The following is an 18,634-nucleotide window of genomic DNA, read 5'->3' on the forward strand; positions in this document are numbered from 1 at the left end:
CATGTGAAGTTATTGGATAGTAAGTGGCTAGCATAACACAGTATACACCTTAAAGTACACATTTTGACGGCCTCCGTGACACAGTGATATGCGCGGTGGATTTATAAGACGGAGGTTCTGGGTTCGATCCCCGGCTGGACCGATGGAGGTTTTCTTAATTGGTCCAGGTCTGGCTGGCTGGCTTCGACCGGCAAAAACGTACCGCCAAGTGATTTAGCGTTCCGTTACGAAGTCGTGGATTAAGGGGTGTGGATTTTCGTCCTACTCCTAACAAATAAGCTCGCTTCCATCTTAGATTGCATCATCACTTACCATAAGGTGAGATTGTACCTACTCAAGAGCTAACTTGTGCTGTCCCCTTTGAATCAGTTCTTTAGCACTACACTACTACACTACAGACCCTGTTATGCTTAGGATCTCGTAATCTCGACCTAAGTCACTTAGGTCACACTGGACCTATGAACAGGCGCAAGCTATACCTACCTTATAAAATTGCTTGATCAAGAACAAAATTAAACGACATTTATCGATTTTATGTTTCATTTAACAATCACCCTTAATAATGCCCTTTATGCTTTAAAGATTTTAAAATAATCCGCTAGGCGTAGGAACAAATCGTCATATTATGACCGTTAAATGATGTATTCCCCTAGATTTTTATAAAACCTTTAAAGCTCAGTTACACTCGCGCCTCATCATTGTCTCGTACCTCGCCTCGCATCTCGCGAAAATGACTTACTTTCATGTTCATGCTGGATTTCGATCGAAGTTTTAACCATTTTGCTTATAAGTTTTAAAATAAAGTCATAATTAAACAATGATGAAGTGTTCAGTTATTGGTTGCACTGTTGAAAGCATCATAAAACAACCAGGGAAATTCATTTCATATGTAAGTAATAAAATCTTCAATATTTTTCAATTGTTTTCAGGAAGTGCTCAGAAACAGCTTCGATTTTGATGATTTTTTTTAAAGTCATGTTTTTTTATTTTATTTAAAATCAGAAATGTTTTGGTGCGGTAACGAAATTATTTATATTGTTAAAAATATCTATGCTATTTATATAAAAAAATAATTTTAAAATACTATATATAGGTACTATAGATAGGCGACGGCGTCGCCGGTTGCAGTCAGCGACGTCTCGGCGGCAGCCAACGCCAGTCGGTAGCAGCTGCCGCTTGAGTAAATGAACACTTAATTTAAAAAAGTGTCAACTAGCCAAACAAATGACTACAATCAGAGCGCGGTCAGTAATTTCGCAACAATACCAACGTGCGATGCGCACAAGTTGACATTTGTCCGCGTTGTCGCAACACATCACTACTAAGAATATAAATTGATAAAGTACCGGAAAAAAAACTGTTTCGTATTCGCATTCACCACGTAGTCAGTGAGTTACGCACGATCGCGGAATCTACACGTCGGTTTTAAAACTTTGTTAATTTGGCCTGCTTTTTGACCGAATTGCGCAAACTGATCTATTTAAATTTTTGTCACGCATCTTGGTGCACTAAACATAAGTACCTACCAATCCTATATTTAGATAGATCTAATTAAGCGCATTCCAGCTTAGAACGCACTACTGCTTTCACTCTTGCCTTATTGTAGTCAAGCGCATAGCTATGAAAAAATGCCATTTTTCGTGTAAAATATTCCATTTTTCGTGTAAAATATTCCATTTTTCGTGTAAAATTTAAAGTCAAACGAATACATCAGACCCCTAATGACAGTCAAAACCCATCTTGGTACAAAATTCTCAGCAATACAAATTAATCAAGCCCAAGCACAAGGTAGCTACCGTAAACCGTTAAGGGGTTCCCTTAATTGACCTTGGTCTTCATCATCAGACCCCTAATAACAGACACAACTCATCTAGGTAGAAAGTTCTCAGCAATACAAATTAATCAAGGCCAAACACAAAGTAGTTACTGTAAACTGTTAAGGAGTTCCTTTAATTGTCCTTAGGTCCAGGCGTCTTAGAGTAATCGGTGTACATACATAAAAAAAAATACCGTCCGAATTGAGAACCTCCTGCTTTTTGAAGTCGGTTAAAAATACAACATGGATTGGGACCGCCAAACGTTTTTTATAAAAAAAAATATTTTTCTATTTTCAATGTTAGCATACCTACTGAGTGTAAAAAAAAATCGGTCAAGTGCGAGTTGAACTCGCGTGAACAGGGTTCCGAACGATGTTTTACTATCATGTTTTTTTTTTGGAATCCAACATAAAACCTGTAGGTAATATAAAATATTTGGGTTTACTATTCGTTAAATATTTATATATGTGTCATTGCATACAATACCCAAGAGTAAGTAACGCATATAGCAACAAAAAACTAGGCAATTGTAATTGATTATATTTGTCCCATTCACACGACCTGTCAGAAATGCAATCTCTGAGCGGCTGGACTTTAAACAGTGACATCTGTGTACCACTTTTGGTTAACAAACAGACCAATAAATTTTATAAAGTAGTATAGATGGCGCTAAACCACATCTCGTGATAATAATAACTTCAAAGTGAATTATTAACAATAATTTATTAGATTTAAATTTTGAATAATATTTAAAATATTTAAAATGTTTAATAAAATTACGTCGTTATTGCTGAAAATCTGAAAAAAACTAAAACTTTTTATGTCTGTATCAACTGATATTGACAATGACAAATTTGACGTTTGTGATGACAAATTTATTCGCCGTCTGTACCTTACAAAATCACAATACAAATTACAAAAGTCGGCCATTTAAATTTTAAAAACAGAACCACTTTGCCGAAACACAATGCCGAAAAATATAACAAATGAAGTACGTGACATAATATTAAAAGTCAAAGAATTCATGGACGAAGAGAAGCGAATGCAAGTACCAATAATACCGCTTAGTAAAGTATACGTAAGAGTATCCGCCGCCACAGGTTCGTGTCACAACTTTTTAACATAAACATACAAATTTAATTATTGTTATTACTTACGTGTTGGTAGAGCAACAATTCATCATCATATCAGCCGATGAATGTCCACTGCAGGTTGCTGGATATAGATAGGGCTTTTGTAGTGACTCCCAAACATCACGATCCTGAGCCGCCTGTATCCAGAAAATATCTGCAACTTTCTAGTGCGGGGTCGCCATTCCAGCACCTTGGGACAGCAACATCCATTAGCTCTAATAATGGTTATAATCGGCAAATTATAACCATTACTGTTTATGAATAAAAATACACAAATTCCATTACTGTTTGAGTTGTAGTGTGTTTATTTCCATTACTTTCATTTATTACAGGTGTATCTGAACGAACTGTGCTTAACATAGTAAAAGAAGCCAGGCTTGTGGAACAAGGATTATTAGATCCAGACACACTAAAGAGGGCTCCAAAAAAAAGAGTTCGAACAAAAGGAAAGATTGAAGTAGATGAATATGACTTGCAGGTTATAAGGCGAAAAATTCATGAGTTTTATGCATTCAAAAAAGAAGTACCTACTATAAACAAACTCTTACAAATATTGAAAGATGAAATCAACTTTAAAGGCTCACGTGAGACACTGAGGAAAATTCTCCGTAAAAATGGTTTTCAATTCAGAAAAACAAAGAATAATAAAGAAAAGGAACATGTGGCGGAATCCACCTCATCTGTCCCACAAATGGTTACACCATATATTCACACCATGTTCAATCATAAAAATATTCAGTCGTAAGCAAAAGATTAGTGTTTAATCTTCTGGATCCTTTGTCAATTTATTCTATGATTATATGGATGGTAGCTGTCACATTTATATTTTAAGGACTTTCTAAAATATCAGCAGGGTCTGAAGCTAACTCAAAAAAAGTCTTTTGAAGAATAAAGTCAACTGAGCAAGTTTTACATTTCATTATGTAACAAAAAGAAATTGTAGCAGTCTTGTATGTAAAACTACTAAATTTCAAATGATTGACTTTGAATTGACTCAAATATTATCAGGTGAGTCTAAAACCCTTGATTTGTGGATCCCTTGCATTGAGATAGTTCACATTTTCCCTAAATTTGGGAGAAAACTTTCACATTTAGACTTGTAATGAAAAAGAAAGTTGTTTAATTAGATTATATAGTATTCAAAAAGTCCATTTGGCTTTGAATGTACTGGTATGATGACAGAACAAGTGTGTTTGTTTGTATAAACTAAAGAATGTTCCTTCAGTATTACACCAATGTCTGACAAACAATTGCCTGTACACCTTACCACTATTTAAATCTGAATCTAAACTCATTCACAAATTAGGAAAACTATACTTAATTATAACAGTTAAAAATTAACTATAATATACCTAGATGTAAGTTTCTTTAGTGATTTTAAGGTCTAAACATCTAAAAGCAATAATAATAAATATCTATAAAATTATAATACATATTTGTAAATAATATTAAGGAAGGTAAAATATATCATATTGGCATAGTATAGTTCCACCTAAAAGATAATTAAAATTTATATAAGACTAGCGGACGCCCGCAACTTTGTCCGCCGAACTCCGAAACTCGAACTAAACTTACAACTACCCCTACCCTTTTTTTATTTTTTTCTGTCATAAGAACCTCTTGACAATAACAACCACATCAAAAAAATAGTGAAAGCTTTAACCATTAAGGCTGCACACGTGACGCAAGCTTTAAAAATGGAGTAACTTCTCCTGTTTTCCCAACATTTCCCTTCACTGCTCTGCTGCTATTGACTGTAGCATGATGAAAAGTATACTATAACCTGCCCAGGAGTTTGAAGAATAATTGCACATTTTTGTTATAATCCGTCAAGTAGTTTTTATTTCTATAATGAACATACAGACAGAAAGAAGTTAACTGATTGCATTTTTGGCATCAGTATCGATCACTAATCACCCCCTGATAGTTATTTTGGAAATATATTTCATATACAGAATTGACCTCTCTACAGATTTATTATAAGTAAAGAAGATGGTAAAATGATCAGAGATGCATACAATGATCCTAAATGTATAATTTTGGCTTACCTATGTGCAGTTGATGATTATGTTACGATAATCGTGTATACGGGCTATGTAGGTCTCCAAACATTCCTTGTACCACTTTAATTGTTTACATTCTATTGTGATTGGCACATAGTATACTTCCTCTCCAACACTGGTTAACAATTTTTTTGAGACTGAATTGTCAAGAATAGAGTCTCCATGGCTAAAGGCAACCTATGTACAATTAGTCAAGGTCAATATTATCGGTCATTTATTTTTAATCACAATTAAATAACAGATGAGGGTATATATTTCTAATAACAGATCTCGTACCATTTAGCAATTTCTTTTTTGGGTATGTTATACCTCATTAAGTGACAGGTGAAAGTTGCAAAAATTACTTACACTGTATTTCATAGTTCCCATTTTTAAATTTGCTCATTAGAAATTTGTACCTCAATGTTTTCATAAAAGTTCTCTACTGTTAGACTTATATTTTCAAAGATTTGTGTAACTGTTTTCGTTTATAAGAATTTGACCTTTAAATACATAATATGTTTAAAAACTGTAATACATAGATCTCTATAGATATTATTATTGTATGTAATGTCTTTATAAATAATATTGTATTGTTAAGAGGTGTAAAAAAAAAGTAAGGCAGATACTGCTCATCTTATATCTTGCCCTCATGTTTTTATTGCACCAATTACTTGTAACTTCATCTAATGTATATGATATCTCTTAAAACTCAAGTATTGTATTAGAGCATTTCTATAACAAAATAATAAAACATTATTTTGAGTAAGTGGCCTAAATAAAGGTATTTAGTTTAATGTTTTTTTTTTTAATATAAACCCACAAAAATAGCAATGACCACGGCCAAGTTTGTCATGCCTTTTTATAGTTGGGAAAAAACACAACATTCACCTGAATGAGAATTGGTATCCTTTTAATGAATAGCATTAGTCCCGATTAGTTCCAGTTCCTTTTTTTATTGTAGGAGATCCTCCTGATGATGGACAGCATGTAACCTGTATGATGATATTCGACTTCATTAATGACTATATGATACTCAGCTCCCTATGGATTAAAACCTACATTCACTGACCTCCCGGTACCAATATGACCATTATTTTGTGAAGGGGTTCTTTTTAGGAATGGATCGCTGTTTGCCGCTCTTATTCATCCTACACTTCCTGTGGATAAGGGCATAAATATAGCTTTGACACTCACATATAATGTGGCTTGCTATTGGTACTTTCATCTACAGTACTGTAGATCCAGAGATCTCTACAGCCTATATTATTTTATATTAGATATAGACAGGTAGAAAAAGAAAACAAGTATTATTATTTGATTATTTTATTTCAAAGAAGACAAACGCAACTAATAACAATCAGCTATCTTCTCATTTCTTACAAGTAGTTTTATATATTTCATTCCTCTATGCCTTACATCGTTCCCGAAAAGCTCTTAAATTCAAAATATTTAATAAGTTTAATAGCATGCAAACTTTATGACGTTTTGGTACATCGTGTGTTAAACTGCGCACTACAAGAATTTAGTTATCAGCGGTAAAGTAGGAGCGCGGCAGGATTTCACCCAGCGCGCCCCCTTTCTACTCAGTCTCCTCACGCGTCTTATTTTACGTATGATGTGCGCGAAGCGACGACCGCAGATGATTTCGGAGACGTCATAAAGTTTGCATCCGACTATACACAAGTAATTTCATGAAATCGATGACATTTCTTAAAGATGGAAATAAATGTTGTCTAATTAATTGTAGATTCAGAAGAGTGTCTTGTGCGATAAGAGACGAGAATACTACATTTTTGCATATGTCGGCGATTTAATGATTTAGGCTATATCATAATCATCTCTAGGATCTGCAGTGAATGAATATACAAATTAGAACAGATTAGAAACTCCGCTGTCACGACTGGCTACTTGGCCGACAGTAACAAAATGCTAATATATAAAGCATTGCGAAAGCTAGTTTGGACATACGGCATACAGCTGTGGGAAACAGCCATCAATTCTAACATTGGAATCCTTAACTTGAAACAGTGACGTAGCGTGCCTTGGAGGGGCCAAGTATTTTGGAGCCAAAGTTAAAGAGGGATTATCTAAAAGACGAGCGACCAAATTATCCGAGGCTGTATTTCTCCTAAAAATGGTCGTACTGGAATTTTAATAATAATTGCAGTTTTTTATATTGTGTTTTTTTTTTCGGGAAACACCAGATTAAGTGAGATTGTGGATTACATTTTACTAACTTTTGTTTTCACTTTTGTAAGGCCCCTGTAGTCCGGGGGCTCGGTATAATTGATACGACGATAGCTACGCCCCTGACTTGAAAGTTCATCCCGCGTTATATCAACAATAAGTACATGTACCTCTAATCGACATACAAACTGATCATGAAGAAATAACCCAGGGCAGCCTGAGCTATATGTATAATTATAATTAGAACCTCTTCAAACTTAATCTAATTATTGTATATTATAATACAATCAATAGCAATAGTCAAAATATCTTACACTTATGTAATATTATTATTTATGTAATAATCAAAATATACTCTATAAACAAATAACAAATGCCTATGTAATTTAGAATATGAATATTGCTATTTGTTTTAATTTGGGATATGCATAATTTTGCTTATTCTCAAACACGTTTAAAATAAAAATCATCGTACATTATTAGAAAGACTAGTGCCACAAACTTTTCTGACCCGGTCACATGTCACATATTATTTCATAGGCCTCCATAAGAAATTAACTCCCACTTTATTTATTTATCTAACCTTATACATAGAATAATTGAAAATCAGACATTCACAAGGTCTAATACAAAATTGTGCCTATTTTAGAAAAAGTGACATTTATATTTATGATTTATCTAAACCCGAGCCGATACATAAAATATATGTTTGTAAAACTGATTGTATAATTAATTTTACAAAATTCTAATAGCACAAACACAAAATTTACACAATTAACGCCAAAAGCGTAAACAAACAACTAAAATTGAAGCCAAATGCAAGCTTAAATGTATGGTTAACATATATTTTGATACATTATCAGCATTTCTAATCAATTTCATTGTAACATGTACCTACATAACATTTATATTTAACCGCTAAATTCACCAAATAATAATTTTATTAATAATGTTTGTGAAAAAAGTCCAATACCATAAATTTCCTTGAATTAAATAATAATAATGGAATTTAGGGCTATATAAGCTTCAAAAATGTATGCAGACAGTTTCAAATATCTGTATATGACAAATCGTTAATAATAACCAACAGTTCCCTTTTTGATATAATTATGCTCTTTATATTAAGACAACCTCTAATGATACAATATTACTTTTAAACATCAATTAATTAATTTAAACAAATTATATAACTACATATTAGTTATTAGTTACACATTTAATTGGTGTAATATAAATTTAGAATATTTGATATTGCTAGAGTTGTATATTTCAATCAATTATCTAAAATACGATCAACTTAAAAACCTATTTTGGTTTATCACTTAAGACTATAAATGAAAATAACTTCATTATATACATATAATGTTTAACCTAACATAAATATTGAAATACAACTCTCGATTTCGTTATTGAAAAATAACACAGACGAAATACAACAACTTTAATTAATAATCAATATATATATATATATATATATATATATAAATGACTTGCTGTTCGTTAGTCTCGCTAAAACTCGAGAACGGCTGAACGGATTCATCTTATCTTGGTCTTGAAATGTTCGTGGAAGTATAGGGAAAGAAAATTAGAATAATAGAGGGGAATACCATAAAAACCCTTTTCTATTTCCCATACAAACGTTCAAGGGGTAGGGGTAGAGTAGCGTAGAGCAAAGATAGGGAAGAAGTGCACATAAGTCAAAGCGAACTTTGACTGGGTCCGCTAGTATAATATACTCAGAGGCTCAATTATCCGCCCTCTTTAATATGACGCGAGTATATTACGCACTGTTCGAACAGTGCGTGTTGCCAGTGATTACCTATGGATCCGAGACTTGGTCGCTAACTATGGGCCTCATAAGAAGGCTCAGAGTCACACAGCGGGCGATGGAACGAGCTATGTTAGGAGTATCTCTGCGTGATCGAATCAGAAATGAGAAGATCCGAATCCGGAGAAGAATAAAAGTCACCGACATAGCTCAACGAGTTGCGAAGCTGAAGTTGCAATGGGTGGGGCACATAGTTCGAAGAGCTGATGGACGTTAGGGTCCCAAGGTGATGGAATGGCGACCCCGCACTAGTAAGCGCAGTGTTTGTCGCCCCCCCACCAGGTTGACTGACGACTTCAAGCGAGTCGTAGGGATTCGCTGGATGCAGGCGGCTCAGTATCGTGATGTTTGGAAGTCCCTACAAAAGGCCTATGTCCTGCAGTGGACGTCCATCGGCTGATATGATGATGAGTATATTAAAGTGGGTGGATAATTATGCCTCGGCGGATAATAATTTGATTAACTCTCTCCCAAAAAATTAGTATCGATTTTAAGTTAAAGTATTACTCAAAGAAATGAGATCTTTTCCTAGTAAGAGACCTGATTATAGGTATTGTATTGAATTAGGTAAGTGTATTGGAATTACAGATTACAAGCATGTATGTCATAGATTAACAGTTAAACCTTTAGGAAAAATCAACAAGCTCTATATTAAAAATATAGCTTTATCTACAAACTATCAGCAATTAATGTATCCGGTTGCACAATATGTATGTATGGCGTTTGTTTTCAATGTTATTTGCAACAAATTTGACATTCGTTGTGTACATGTACTTGGATATCTGAGTGTAAAATTCGTAATTATTTAATATGTATAGGTATGGGCAAACATCTTGAACAAAAACCGGCGTAGTGGGGAAAAGTTCGCGCAGGTACATTATAAGACAATGGACAAGGCGGACTGATTGACCAATAGCAGGTGGGCGCGCGCTCTGTATTCCCCCGCGTTCCCTTCGCCCCACCAAAGAGACCGAGAAATCGACTTCTGCGCATTTAAATGGATTGTTCAAGATGTTTGCCGAGAATTATACCTAATGTTTGTTTTTCACCAAAATTAAATTTAATTTTATATTCCATATAACCAGATCCAAGTACATTAGATATCTTTGTTGGCTGCTTAATTATGCAGTTGCAAAAAACATCAAAAAAACGTGAAATACATAATTAATACAGGTACACTGTAAAATCTTGTATGCGTCAAAAATATATTTTCTATCTATAAAAAAATAATTATAATATAATATTGTAGTTATCTATTGACTGTTTTCTTACGCATTGACATCAATCTAAACTATATCAACATAGTGTAGGAAATTATAAAATTAGCAGGTTATATAGCAGAAATTAATAACAACTAAAAACTAAGTACGATAGTTTTGCTAGTAACGATTTTCAGTTATTAGTGGATATTTTTAATATTTCTGGGCTAAATCTATGGGAAATATGAATTAAATTATACAATACCATGAGTAATAACACAAAAACAATAATTATCAATTGATGAACCAACAGACAATAAGCCGATTATGTCATTTGCTAGTGTTAGTTGTTTAGCACAATCCTCCCTCGTCAGCGCCTCCCTCATCTTGAGCTCCATCATCAGCCGGTTTATTCTTATTCTCTTCAGCTGCTTTATCGAAAGATTTCTGTATTCGTAGATTTTCTTCATTTTCCTTCTTCTAGAATGAGATAAAGTAACATGAATGAATGCCATCCCATAGAAAATCCAATAACATCTTTAGACTCAACATAAGGAATATTATATGTAGATGAAGAATTCATAGTTATTATTTTTTCATCGTTACATTATATTATCATCATCATTATCAACCCATATTCGGCTCACTGCTGAGTTTGAGTCTCCTCTCAGAATGAGAGGGGTTAGACCAATAGTCCACCACGCTGGCTCAAAGCAGATTGGCAGATTTCACACAAGCAGAGAATATAGAAAATTTGTAGGTTTACATTACATATATACTATATTATTATTTACAATAAGATTACCTCAAACGTTAAATACTGTTAGATGTGTTACTAAGTCATGAAAAATGAGGCGCTCAAAAGAGGAAATTTCCATATCACAATGTTTGTTGTGGTCAACAAAATATTATTTAAACAAAATATTTCCTAGATATCGTCTACAATGTCGAGTTGTGTGTTCAGGAAGTATATACATAAATAAATAATGTAATTTAAAGACAAAATTGTGCATGTGTGCACTCAGTTTTGTTTACCCAGTAGCCTATTGTTCGGATCACTTTTTGTGGTGATTTTGTATGTACGTAACCGATCTATAGTATAAAATTATCATTGATAATACCTACAATTTAAATGCTAATTATAAACATTGAAAAAATCATGGAAATAAAAGAAATCTCACCGCTATGCTGTTAGCACTGGCTGCAACATATGACAGTGCAGCATTCGGACGTACACCGCCTTTTGGAACCGGCTCCAGAGCTTCAGGCAGAGGAATGGTCGAAGCCAGGCGAGCGTACTCGACGTCCATGCTACGTATGAAAGGCGAAGCAAGCGCCCTCTGGGCTGATTCGCGGTCTTCCTCATCAAAGGCTTGCAGAAGTTGCTCGATGGTTTGCATTTCTGGTACCTCGCAGTTGTTACCCCATTCCTGGAATCATCATTATCAACATCATCATCATCATTATCATTTAATTTTTCTTTCAAAATCAAAATCAAAATTCATTTATTTCAAGTAGGCTCAATATACAAGCACTTTTGACACGTCAGTTGACTATTTGTAAAGATTCTACCACCGGTTCGGAAGGCAGGTTCTGCTGAGAAGATACCGGCAAGAAACTCAACAGTTGCTCTTTTGAAATGAAAAAGTCATACAGTATTACAATTTACAATTTCTTATAGTTTCACTTCCTGTGTGAAGGTGGAAGCTGATCCAATGGCCTCCAAGCACTTCATTTTTAAGGAACTCATCAATAGTGTAGTAACCTCGACTAAGTGAATGTTTTTTAACACATTGCTTAAAGTTGTGCATTGGCAAAGTCCTTTTTTATACTACACAAGTTAGCCCATGACTACGGTCTCACCTGATAAGTGATGATGCAATCTAAGATGGCGGCGGGCTAACTTGTTAGGAGGAGGTTGAAAAAACCACACCCCTTTTGGTGTCTACACGACGTCATACCGGAACGCTAAATCGCTTGGCGGTACGTCTTTGTCAGTAGGGTGGTAACCACACCCGATAGACATCGTGAAACCCTAATACTAATTCATTAACGGCGCTGCAAACTAATAAAGTAACAAACCGAGCTTGAAGAATTCGGGCAATTTGTTATTATAATAAACACTTAATATTTGTTTAGTTGTATTAGTAAACAGGAATTTAATTCACCTTGTAAGCTTTTTCAGCTGCCACAGCATCACCTCTAGCCAGCTGAACGAGCACAATAGCAACAGTCAGTCTTCCCACAGCCATAATGTTACCAGCTTCCTGGTGGAAACCAATTTCACGTCGAAGACTATCTAATGCTTCATCATATCTAAAAAAAATTACAAATAATTATATGGTAGGGGTAGGTTAGTGGTAGGGAAGAAGTGCACATAAATCAAAGCAAAGATTGACTGGATCCACTAGTATTCAATAACAATTGTTCAAACCTTTGAAGTTTCACCAAAATCCTTGATGACTTGCTAATGTACTCTGAGCCTTGGTGCTGACCACTTTCAGTCTAAAATAAAGAAATTTTCAATATTATTATCAGTTCATTTGAAATCTTAAAGGCACATTAAATGATGTATGTTATGAGAAAATTGAATAATTTAGTACCGAAGAAACATCAGCTGCCTGTTGAAAGAGCTTAACTGCCAATTCTGGGGCTTTCTCTTCAATGATCTTCGCCACTTTGTCCAGGACACTAGCACCTGAGTCTCCAGAGCCATGTTGCTGGTACAAGCTGCTCGACTCACAAGCAAGAGAGTACAGCTAAAACAATGTGACTAAATTAATTAAAGAAAATTAAAAAATAACACCATACCACCCATCCACTACCATCTTCATGCTATTTCAGAGATGTCATTTACCAACTCGCCAAGGTTTTAGTGTGTCCCGGTAACCTTGGGAAGATACTCTTAGGAAGTTGGTAAACGAAAAGGCTTAGTTATATATCTAGGGTTGATAGACATGCAGTACTTTCTAGAATGTGTTTCTTGCATTTCTAAGTATTGTTACTTTGTTTACAGGTAATGGTTTTCTCACGCTTATAATAACTATAACAGAACCTCGCTGCTTTACTCACATTCAAAGGGAATATAGGGATAAAAAATAAAGCCTATATTACTTGTTGATAACGTAGCTTTGTATTGGTGAAAGAATTTTTCAAGAAAGTCCTTTTTGAGATAATTTCTAACATGATCATCATCATCATATCAGCCGATGAACATCCAATGCAGAACATAGGCCTTTTGTAGGGACAAACATCACAATCTTAAGCTGCCAAATTTGTTACATACAAATATACAAATCTTTCCTCTTTATAATATATCTTCTAGGTAAGCGCGCTCCAACTTAAGACTGTATTAATGCTTACCGTCAAGCTTAGTTGTAGTCAAGCGCTGGCCTATATTGCATAAAAAAAGTAGTGTACATAAAAAGGGTAGACCATGTGCCTAATTACAAAGTACCTGATCAGGAGGTGTCATCTCTTTCCCAACTATAATAGCATTCTCAAGTGCTTTGGCAGCATGGAAAAACGCGCGATTCTTCTTGTAAAGCTCCGCAGCTTTAAAATAGCAATCCTTTGAAGTTTGCAAGTCACGTGCAATGCGGTAACATTGAGCTACAAAAAACACAAACATGTACAACAAACATACATAATCTTTTTTACATACATAGAAACATGTGCTATGTGAAAATATTCTTAACACACATATTCCACCATTGCACATATATTATTATGTCTACTGGAGGATAAGACTTCGCCCACGTGGAATTTTGTCCGCGTGAATCAAGGATTTTTAACCGACTTCTAAAAATGAGGAGGTTCTACGTTCGGCTGTATGTATGGTTTTTTTTATGTATGTCCAGCGATAATTCCGTCATTTATGGACCGATTTTGAAAACTCTTTTATAACAGTCTACTCTTAAGTAAAAGTCCCATACCCCAGACAGAAAAAAATTTCAAAAAAGGTTGATTGTGTTTTAGTATTCTGTAAATAGACACTTGAAAACCACAGACAGACACTTATTTTATTTTTATGTATGACATAATAAGATATACTATATTTGAATATTATCATAGCTTATTATTTTTTATAAACTGTTTAAGTTTGAATGGCTCAACTGGTAAACATTCTTTACACAGTAAGATTTGAGAAACTGCAAGGATTACCTGCTTGGCCGTATTCATCAGCAGCAGAATCATAGTCAGGCTTCCACTTCAGGAATCCTGTCTTTAAACTGCAACAAACGTTATCAACACATATAAATGAGAACAAATTTAATGTTTCCCACACAAACAAAGAGATAAATATATTTAATTAAGTACTATTTTTTAAGGACATTATAGAATATTTTAAAGAATATAAATAAATTCTGCACTTTAATATTTAAATAAATACTGTAAAGTATTTTAATAAAACCTTGGCAAATGGTTTTTAGTGTAGGTACCTATGTAGCCCTATATGTAGGTACCCATATATTTTTAGATTTAGGGCTCCATTTATGAAATATTAAGGTTTAAAGTTCTAATTTATGTTATATGTGCCAGCTCAACACACACCCGTCGATTAAATTATGGTGGTGTAATGTAATAGTACAAAATGATATAAGTGTGGTAAATTGAAAATTACAGCCAAGGCGATATTGCAGTAAGGAAGCAGAGGCTGTAACTATCAAAGCATGTATATCATACAACATTTTATAACACACCTGTGTTTTATAACACGTATAAGACGTTTTATAACACACTTTGAACACACTAGAATGAATGAATGATCTTTGCCTGGTTTCCATATTATGACATTTTATACGCTTGTCATTTTTGCACAGACAGCATAGTATATTAATATTAATATAATTACTAATAAAGTATATTAATATTTTTGTGTTTCTGATACAGATAAATGGTTGACATTATTGTCAAAATTATTAAAATGAATGAATGAAATGTTTTTATATGATATTTTATCTCACAAAGTTAATCATAAAAACTGTTTGCCAAGATTTAAAAAGGTACTGTTAATTTTTAGATGGATGATAAAGTAATGTAATATTTATTACATTATTTTACATTACGGCACATGTGCGTAATGAGATACATTCGTCGTCATCAACCTATATTCGGCTCACTGCTGAGCTCGAGTCTCCTCTCAGAATGAGAGGGGTAAGGCCAATAGTCCACCACGCTGGCCCAATGCGGATTGGCAAACTTCACACACGCAGAGTATTAAGATAATTCTCTGGTATGCAGGTTTCCTCACGATGTTTTCCTTCACCGATTGAGACACGTGATATTTAAATTCTTAAAATGCACACAACTGAAAAGTTGGAGATGCATGCCCCAGACCGGATTCGAACCCACACCCTCCGGAATCGGAGGCAGAGGTCATATCCACTGGGCTATCACGGCTCATTACACGGCTAGATACATTACAATATTCAAATTGGTGAAATAAGTGAAACTTTACAAGCAAATCAACATCAACATCAAAATCAATGTCCATTGGTTCTTCGAACTATGTGCCCCGCCTCTCAGACCAATTAACTTTGAACTTGTACCACACTCAAACTCCCCAACAAAATTGTCTGTTGTGTTTTGAGGGGGACGAGGTAAACTCACACATCGAAAATATTAAACGCCAATAAATATATCATGTGTACACTACACACAAATATAAATTTGATTCGCAATACACACACACATAATTTTTACTTAGACTAACAATCACATTGCTTACACTCATTACACAGAATATTTGATTACTTGACTGATATTATGCTGTTCCATCAAAAGGATCAATTCTTTTTAGATATTGTTTCTATTACAAAGGACATGTTCCAATTGTGTACGGAGGCTGGGCCTTTATTCCCAGTGTCAACTAAGCAGAACAAATTATGTTTATTTTAGAAGAACAAAAAATAAAAGGCTTGAAACCTAAAATAATTTTGATTTTTGTAACCCACATTTTTATATTAATTAAATAAATTGTATTTTTTTCATTATTTTAACTAAGAATATTTATCATGGTAACATGCTTGTAACTCACACCCTGACAGATTGTCAGTGATCTTCGCATAGTCGTTTTTGTTTTTTTAAGGTGTTTCTAAAGCAATTTATGGATATTTTTTGTTTCATGCTTCTCTGTCTATGATTTAATGTTTCTTTTTAACTTGTGACATATCGCATTTAACAATATTTATTATAAATTTGGTTCCAGTTACTTTCATTGGCTGTTTTGAATACTTTTACTGTACTGTCTTTGTTTAATTTGTAGACAGGAGCGAAACAAAAAAATATTCATTTTGTTAATGCTGGTTCCAAAAAATCTGAAAATTATTTTTTATGGAACAATTCGTGTCTTCAATTTGTAAAAAATACTATCATCCAGCTTGTAAATTATAAATAATAAAGGCCAATTTTGGGACATATTGTCCTTTGATATAATTAGGTTAGAAGTACTTATAAATTAAACATAACTTCATCTTTTAGTGAACTAGAAGTTGTTGAATGTTTTTCATGCCATTCAATTACACGAGGAAAACAATTACAACAATGAAACATTGATTTTATAGAAACAATTTTTATAAACATGTTAGATTGTTGATTCTTGATCTTTGACAGAGGGGTAACATCTCGCAAGGCAGGGCTTTCTATAATTGGTCTGAGATAATGAAATAGCTTGAGGTTTTTTAGTTTCTAATTAAATTACCTACCTCCTACAAAAACAACAAACTTTACCTCTATACAATGTTAGTTTAAACAACAAACAAGCAGTCTGCTTCAAACTTTAAAATCAATACTGGCCATTTTTTCATGAGAAAAATATATAATTCCATAAAATTTAAAATACATGGTACATGCCTGTTGAACTAATTATTATTGTTAACTACATATTATAGAATTTGCTTAAACTTCCATGGTCAAAGATATTGCATGAAAAATAAATCTAAACTGAAGTTGAACATTTTACCAGTGATGCCGTGTTCAACAATCAAATAAAGTTAATTAAAATAATAAAAACTACTAATTAAAATCAAGTACTCTATCGCAAAGCGGTCGCATATTTTTAATGCATTTTATGTTATGACGAAACAGCGCAAGCATCCAAAATTTCAACAATAAAATCAGCTGCTGGATACTTACAATTTCTCTGCGGCCTTGCAATGTTCTTGAGCTTCGTGAAGTTTAGCGGACATCTTAATAAACGGGTTTTGTGCTGTTAGAGATAATGATAGTACACGTAAAGAACATAAGTTCTATGTTTGTTAAAAATCAATACTTCTGTTCTGTCTTCAACATCTACAGCCAATTCCAAATACCCTCTGTCTGTGTCATTTGTCAGTGTCAAATGCAGGGCCCACAGATTAATAAGATACCGGCAGCTTATGTAATAACACAGACGTCGAATAAATCAATAAATCACATAAATTATGAAGGACCACAGACGTCAAATGAAAAAGGCTTTTTTTAAAGTCGTCGAATCAGCGTAAAAATTGATCGTACTCGACTAAAATACTAGTAGTCTGTACGGCTTCTTAGAGTTGGCGGAGTTGGCACTATGAGTTCGGACTACTTCAGTCGAGTACGAACATAGATAGGTGTCAAAGGAACATAGATTTAAGAGTCTATGAGTAGGCAAACTATTTTTGGGCGGATTTTTCCAAAATCGTTTGTACTCGACTAAAATACTAAAGTAGTCCGAACTAGGCAGGGACAACAACAAAGTACCTATATACGTGTTTTTTTTTGCTACAAGCTTGTTTGGCAGAAAGGTGGTTTGGTGTAAAGTTGGTATAAAATCGATACTAAAACCAAAAAAAAAATTAAAATTTTCATCGGTGTGCCTGTCTGCTAGTCTTTTTGTTGAATGCGCATCACGCTAAAACTACTGAATGAATTCAAATAACCTTGACACTTTTTCGTGAAAATAAAAACAGTAGGTGGTGAAATAGGGGTCTGTTTATAAAAAATGGTATGTATACTGCCAGAGAAATCCTAAAGATAATGCGACTTAAGTGTACTAGTGTTTAAAAGTGGTTTTAATGAATCTATTGATAACCAGATATATAACCAGAGCCGTGATACTTATACCATTATTAATGGTCTAAGCCGTGATAGCCCAGTGGATATGACCTCTGCCTCCGATTCCGGAGGGTGTGGGTTCGAATCCGGTCCGGGGCATACACCACCCAACTTTTCAGTTGTGTGCATTTTAAGAAATTAAATATCACGTGTCTCAATCGGTGAAGGAAAACATCTTAATTCTCTGCGTGTGTGAAGTCTGCCAATCCGCATTGGGTGGTGGTGCGTTATTGGCCTTATCCCTCTCATTCTGAGAGGAGACTCGAGCTCAGCAGTGAGCCGAATATGCGTTTATGACGATTGATAATATAAAACAAGGGAGTGAAATGGGGTAAATAACACATTTATA

The 18,634-nt window shown here is 34.1% G+C and overlaps 2 protein-coding genes across 2 annotated transcripts; one reads left to right on the forward strand and one right to left on the reverse strand.

Annotated features, from left to right (window-relative positions):
• Positions 1 to 2,689: 2,689 nt before the first annotated feature.
• On the forward strand, positions 2,690 to 5,789 carry LOC112047826 (uncharacterized). Its single transcript, XM_024085088.2, has 2 exons — positions 2,690 to 2,917; positions 3,283 to 5,789. Exons 1-2 carry the CDS (start codon positions 2,785 to 2,787, stop codon positions 3,693 to 3,695), a joined length of 546 nt encoding a protein of 181 aa, XP_023940856.1. The 5' UTR covers positions 2,690 to 2,784; the 3' UTR covers positions 3,696 to 5,789.
• Positions 5,790 to 6,302: 513 nt separating this feature from the next.
• LOC112047815 (gamma-soluble NSF attachment protein) lies at positions 6,303 to 17,539 on the reverse strand. Its single transcript, XM_024085077.2, has 8 exons — positions 17,347 to 17,539; positions 14,374 to 14,441; positions 13,667 to 13,821; positions 12,813 to 12,968; positions 12,644 to 12,714; positions 12,378 to 12,525; positions 11,391 to 11,639; positions 6,303 to 10,689 (listed from the first exon to the last, which is right to left on the reverse strand). The coding sequence occupies exons 1-8, from the start codon at positions 17,397 to 17,399 to the stop codon at positions 10,561 to 10,563; spliced, it is 1,029 nt and encodes a 342-aa protein (XP_023940845.1). The 5' UTR covers positions 17,400 to 17,539; the 3' UTR covers positions 6,303 to 10,560.
• Positions 17,540 to 18,634: the final 1,095 nt, after the last annotated feature.

Source organism: Bicyclus anynana, chromosome Z (genome assembly GCF_947172395.1).
Source record: "Bicyclus anynana chromosome Z, ilBicAnyn1.1, whole genome shotgun sequence".
In the NCBI taxonomy this organism is placed as follows: Eukaryota; Metazoa; Arthropoda; class Insecta; order Lepidoptera; family Nymphalidae; genus Bicyclus; species Bicyclus anynana.